The sequence below is a fragment of the Macaca nemestrina genome, chromosome X, assembly GCF_043159975.1.
Source record: "Macaca nemestrina isolate mMacNem1 chromosome X, mMacNem.hap1, whole genome shotgun sequence".
NCBI lineage: Eukaryota > Metazoa > Chordata > Mammalia > Primates > Cercopithecidae > Macaca > Macaca nemestrina.
In genome coordinates, this window is record NC_092145.1 from 47,528,330 (window position 1) to 47,534,329 (window position 6,000).

At 48.7% G+C, this 6,000-nt stretch overlaps 1 protein-coding gene across 4 annotated transcripts in view; it reads right to left on the reverse strand.

Annotated features, from left to right (window-relative positions):
• The window catches only part of LOC105490449 (midline 2), a 100,947-nt gene extending 95,574 nt beyond the window's left edge, over positions 1-5,373 (reverse strand). For 2 of the 4 annotated variants that reach the window (XM_071088828.1, XM_011756078.3), the window contains exon 1: positions 5,293-5,373. Coding sequence is in view for 2 of the 4 variants with exons in the window: in XM_011756079.3 (XP_011754381.1) it covers positions 4,659-4,662 (4 nt within the window). In the remaining 2 variants the exon portion in view is untranslated. Of the gene's footprint in view, positions 1-4,658; positions 5,228-5,292 lie in introns of those variants that run through there. The other 2 variants (XM_011756079.3, XM_011756077.2) reach the window with 1 other exon arrangement.
• Positions 5,374-6,000: the final 627 nt, after the last annotated feature.

Below are 6,000 nucleotides of genomic sequence, written 5' to 3' on the forward strand. Positions count from 1 at the left end.
ATTCAGGTGAATCCCACAAGGAAAAGGAAATAATGGGATACTGGCACATTACTCAAAATCCTTCTGCCACCCACACTTTAAACATCTTATACTATCTAGTATTCTTAGTAATTTATAGAATTTCTAAAAGAAAACTCAGCATCTGGGAGATTCATCATCAAAAGGATTATATCTGCCTATGGTCATAAAGAAGGGGAAGACAGAAAGAGAGAAACAAATAGAAACAGCCACAGACTACCTAAGCCCACAGAAAACTCTTAGCAGAGTTTTAATACATGAAAGTGGAGAAAGGAACATATTTAATATATTGATCCATGGATGAGAAGGTAAATAAAAAGTAGATTAGCCATCTGCACAAGAAGATAATTACAGCTGGAATTTCTTGTCTCAACACCACCCATCTGGTCTTCTCACTTGCTAGTATGACCCAACACACTGGTTGAGAAACACTTTTCTAGTCTCTTCTGTAGACTGCTTAGTGATGAACACAATATTTTTTGAGAGACCTGAAGTACAGATGTTAGTGCAACACCATCTTGGTACCAAAATTTCATTCATCAAAATGTAAATAATTTTGAATTATCCAACACTGTTGTATATCCAGTATCAACATGCTACATCTCATATTTTGATGATGCAATGTTCTAAGTCAAGACACCCAGCTTAATGAGTAAGGAGTACTTCATGAACACAGAGCTTCATTCTCACCTTTGTGCCAAAGAGAGGACAAAAACTTAATGCTAAATGGAAACGGAGCACCCCCTGGCCTCTATTAGCAGCCAAGCCCCATAGCCCAACAGCAAGGATATTATCAAGATTCATGAAGATTGAATAACAGACACACACAAGACCAAGCAGGTACTTCCAAGAGCAGCCATTTGGGACATATTCTGTGCCCACAGCTCTGTCTTCACCCTTTTAAGAGCTCTATGTCCCTGTTCCAAAAGACAGAGCTTGAGTTCTATGGGATAGAATGAGAAGACAACATTCTTTCCTCTTCTCCAAGCCAATGGAGTTTGCTGAGTGATGAAGACAGACATACTCCTTGTGTAGTTCCCTTGTCAATTATTGTGGTGTCAGCAGATTTTATGGGAGAAAGGATGAAGGAATGGACAGGCTCACTACTCAGAGCAATATTTGGATGCAATTGTGAGACTCCACTGGCACTACTTTAGGATCTGCAAGTTGAAGCAAGTTGCCCTGCTCTTAGGTAAGGGATTAACTAAATCAATTTTATCTAAATCAATTTGCACCGTTCAGATAATATGTTCATAAAGCAACCAAGTCACTCTGATTTACAGGAGTACTTCCCAGAGGTGGCCTTGCAAGGTACAACATGCCAGATGAGAATTCTAGTAGTCATGAAAACAAATAAGAGGGACACGACCACCCTTTCATGTCCCTAGCCTCTACCCATGTCCTGCACAGCCCCTCCGTGACCTAATCCTGGAGCTGCAAGTATGGAGTTTGGCCTGGAACAGGCAGGAGGCCAAAATACTGGGCTAAATCTGGGGCCTCAGCCCAATCAGCAGAGGTCCTCTGCAGATTATAGGTGCTTAATATTGTTGACTCTGCTACTAGGTGATAATTATGCTTATATAGCCATTCCCCAAATTACTTATGCCACTTTTCATTAGAAACTAACAAACTGCCCTCATATAGGCTAAAAATGGGTGAGGTTATGTCTTCAAATTAGTCTGACTCAGATTGTTAGGTTAGAGTGCATTAGATATGATTCAAGCCCCAACTTAAATGGTCATTATTACTCTGTATGCCTAGTTGTATGTATGTTTTCATTCAGTTGAACATGTATTGGAGACAAAACAGATTTAGGACCTAAGTACAATGATAAGATTTGACTCTGGGGGTGGGAGGCTAATAATGCTAAAGTAAGATTTTCAGTAAGCTAAGATTCCTACTTACACCCAGTCAATCCACTAACTCAGTAAAAGGTAAAGGAAGTCCTTTCTTTGAAAAGTATAATGTTGGCCGGCTGTGGTGGTTCGCACCTGTAATCCCAACACTTGGCTTTGGCAGGTGGATCCCTTAAGCTCAGGAGTTTGAGACCAGACTGGGAAACATGGTGAATCCTGTCTCTACAAAAAATTCAAAAATTAGCTAGGTGTGATGGTGTGTGCCTATAGTCCCAGCTACTAGGGAAGCTGAGATGGGAGGATTGCTTGAGCCAGAGAAGTCAAGACTGCAGCAAGCCATGATCACGCCACTGCACTCCAGCCTGGGTGACACAGCGAGACTTCATCTCAAAGGGGAAAAAAAATTATAATGCTGAGGGTTTACAGAACCCTTTCATCTTCAAAGGACCAAGTCAAGACTAACAATACCCAGTACACAATATTATAGCTTTTACACAAGTGCACCAACTAAGAAAGAAAAGTCATAGGAATGTCCTAAAGCCATAAGCCAATGTAACATCAGATTTGGGATGAACTCTGATCTTCTTGACTCCTGGACCTGTGTTTTAACCACTGCATTAGCTATTCTTGCATTGCCTTAAAGAAATACCTGAAACTGGGTAGTTTATAAATAAAAGAGGTAGGCTGGGCATTGTGGCTCTTGCCTATAATCCCAGCACTTGGTGAGGCCCTCAGATCGCTTGACCTCAGGAGTTCGAGACCAGCCTGAGCAATATGTCAAAACCCCATCTCTACAAAAAATACAAAAATTAGCTGGGTGTGGTGGCATGCACCTGTGGTCCCAACTACTCAAGATGCTGAGATAGAAGGATTGCTTAAGCCCGAGGCAAGACCCTTTCTCAAAAAAAAAAAAAAAAAAAAAAAAAACAGAAAAGAAAAGAAAAAAAAGAAAAGAGGTTTAATTGGGTCACAGTTCTGCAGGCTGTACAGGAAGTGTGATGCCAGCATCTGCTTCTGAGGAGGACTCAGGAAGCTTACAATCATGGAGGGAGGCAAATGGGGAGCAGGAGATTCTCACACGGTGTGAGCAGAAGCAAGGGAGAAAGAGAGCTGGGGGGAAGTGCCGCACGCTTTTAAACAACCAGATCTCAGGAGAGATTACTCACTATCACAAGGACTCACAGTCAACCAAGGTGGTGGTGCTAAACCATTCATGAGAAATCTGCCCTCATGATCCAGTCACCTCCCATCAGGCCCCACCTCAACACTGGGGATTACATTTGTACATAAGATTTGGGCAGGGATAAATATCCAAACTTTATCAAACACATGAATCAAGTTGTGAGGAGCAATCAGGAGAAATCTAATTCACATTATATACCCATGTTAAGTTCATTGATTGGGCAGGAATATATAAAAATAGCAAAGACAGTTTCTCCCTCAGTACAGTCATGAGAGGAGACAGACAGGGGGATGTGAGTGTCCGGGGGGTGGGGAGGGGGAAGCTAACCATCTGGGGTAGAATGAAACCACTCCCCAAACAGAAGAAAAGTAGGGGAGGAGAACTCCCTATTCAGCAACTCCCTTCTATTGGAATATTGCCAGAGAACTGATTAGAGTACTGGGACAGAGCAGAATGGGGTTAAAGGCAGCCCTTCTGGCCCAAGTTGAGAATCAGAGGGATCAACCCACACACGGTACTTCTCTATTTAGTTTCCAATATATTCCTTTATAAGGGCTCATCCTCAGAGACACACAACCATCACCATCTATCCGCCCCACACTCAGAAATCCTCAAAAGGCAAAGTGGTTGAAGAAGTAAGATGCAGCATGGCTGGGAGGCTGGGAGGGCACAGGTTGATGGGGAAAGCCTGGGGTCCAAGGCGCTCTAGTGGGGGATTTCCATAGTCATGTAAGTGTTGTGACATAGGAAGGTGAGTGATCATGAAAACGGTAGGGGACAGTGGAAGAGAGAGAGAAAGTAAAGAGTAAAACGACTCCAGGATTTCAATTTCCTGCTCTAAGAAGCAACACTTCTGAAAAATAATGTGCAACACACGAAGTGCTAAGTAACCTAAACCTTATCATCACCAGTAATATTCCTGTAAATCTACTCTGCCGTTATTTACTTAATTCTTACAAGGCAGGAATGGAAAATCCCCACTCTCCCTGGTTGCGTCGCAGTCTGTCCTGTGGACATATGTAAGTTTTCCCTCTCCCCCACAGAGCTGGTTTCACAGCTAGGCCAGAAATAAGGAACCATCCAGACGGAGACTCGAGGATCGCTCCCCTGGCAGAAAAGGGATTAAGTTTCACCGGGCCTCCCCGCCGGCAGGGCGTCCGCAGCCACGCCGGCTGCTGCGACAGCACCGCCCGGCAGACGGCCGGCCAAGGGGCGACGCCGGGGACGAAGAGGCTGCCGGCTGCGGGAGCGTGGGAAGGCGGCCGTGCCCTTTCCCAGACTCGCGCCCAGGCGCCGGAGGATTCGCTCGACTGCCCGCGCCCGGCCCGGCCCGGCTGCGCAGAGGCCTCGGCCGCCCCCGCCCCGCACCCCGGAGTGCAAACTCTGTCCCAGGAGGGCAGTGGCAGGAACCCGAGCCCCAACAGCATGACTGGGAGCCGGAGCTGATCTGGGGCCCCCGTCGCCGTCTCGAGCCTCGCGGGCCCCATCACCCTGCCCCGCCGGGCCTCGGCGGCACCTGAAAAGCGGCCGGAGCCAGGGCCGAGCCCTGCGAGGGCGACGACGCTCGACCTCCAGGGCCGCGGCGAGGGGGCGCGTTTTACCCATAGCGTTCCCAGGTGCCAGCCATCTCCTCTGCTCGCTCGAGGGCGCTGGGCGCTCGTCTGCCTCCGCAGCGGGCTAGCTCGGGCTCCGGCGCGAGCTCCAGGGCCCCGGTCGCCGCCGCCGCCGCCGCCACCACTCTAGGCCGCCGCCCGCCTTCGCTGCAGCTGCCGCTACCGTCGCCGACGCCGCGCAGCAGCCGGGATCCGCCAGCCCGCGCGCCCCGCAGGGGATAGCACGGCGGCCGCGATGCTACCGCGGCTGGGTCTCCCGAGCTAAAGTTAAGAGTTTTCGCCCCTCAGTCCAGGGGCAGCACCATGACACCACGGCAGCACCACACTGTCATTTCCGCCGCCGCAGAGGAAAAAAAAAGGCAATCCCTTCCAAAAGGGAGGCGGAGTGGGGGCAAACGGGGTTGGGGCTGACACCCCAAGGGAGCACTGGGAAGGGCCAAAGAAGAAGGGGCGCTCGGACACCTTCCCAGGCTCACCTTCCGCCGCCCCCGCCACTCCCAGCTCCCCCAGCCCTTCCTCTGGAGGCACGTTTACATGTCTTCTCCCCTGGCAGGAGTGACCGGAGAAACCTGAGCAAGCAAAGGCAGCCGGTGGGTGGGGCTCGGGTTACTACTGTACCTACCAGCTGATTCCAGCAGCCTTTTCTCCAGCGCCCTGTCATCTTGAAGGAAGACACAGAGAGAGGGACCCGGGCGGGTGTGTGTGTGTGTATGTGTGTGTTGTGTGTGTGTGTGTGTGTGTGTGTGTGTGTGTGTGTGTGTGTGAGTGACAGAGCGACAGAGAGAGCAGAATGTGTGTGAAATGCAGAAGGAAGACTATGGCTAAACTCTTCTCCCACTCCCCACTCCTCTGTCCCCCAGCCCACAAACCCCAGGTTAGAACAAGGAAGAGGCCTTTGCAACCGGTAATAAGAAGAGAGTGCCCGGGTCCACCGCACAGATCCTCTCCATGAAGCTGCTCTATGCAAAGTTAACTACAGAGTAAAACAAAAATAGTGGAGGAGATAGAAAAGGGCAGACAATTGAAGGAAACCCAACCCCTCTTTCTTTTTACAAAGAGAGAATGGCTGTGTTTTATTGGCCTCGGGCAGAAGTTGTGAAGGTGGATTAAAGCCATCAAAAGAAAAAAAAAAAAGCAGGATTTTTCTTGTACCTTCAAATTGTTGACCAGTAAAACAAGAGGGTCGTTACCACAAGGACAATGAGGCAGATGCTGGCTATCCAGGTATTCCAGGTCCCTAATAAGCTAATTGGTCCATTTGGAATCCAGCATCCTCCCATTGGTCTGGAGTGACCCCCACTCAAAAGGTGGATGGGAGAGGGAAAGAGCA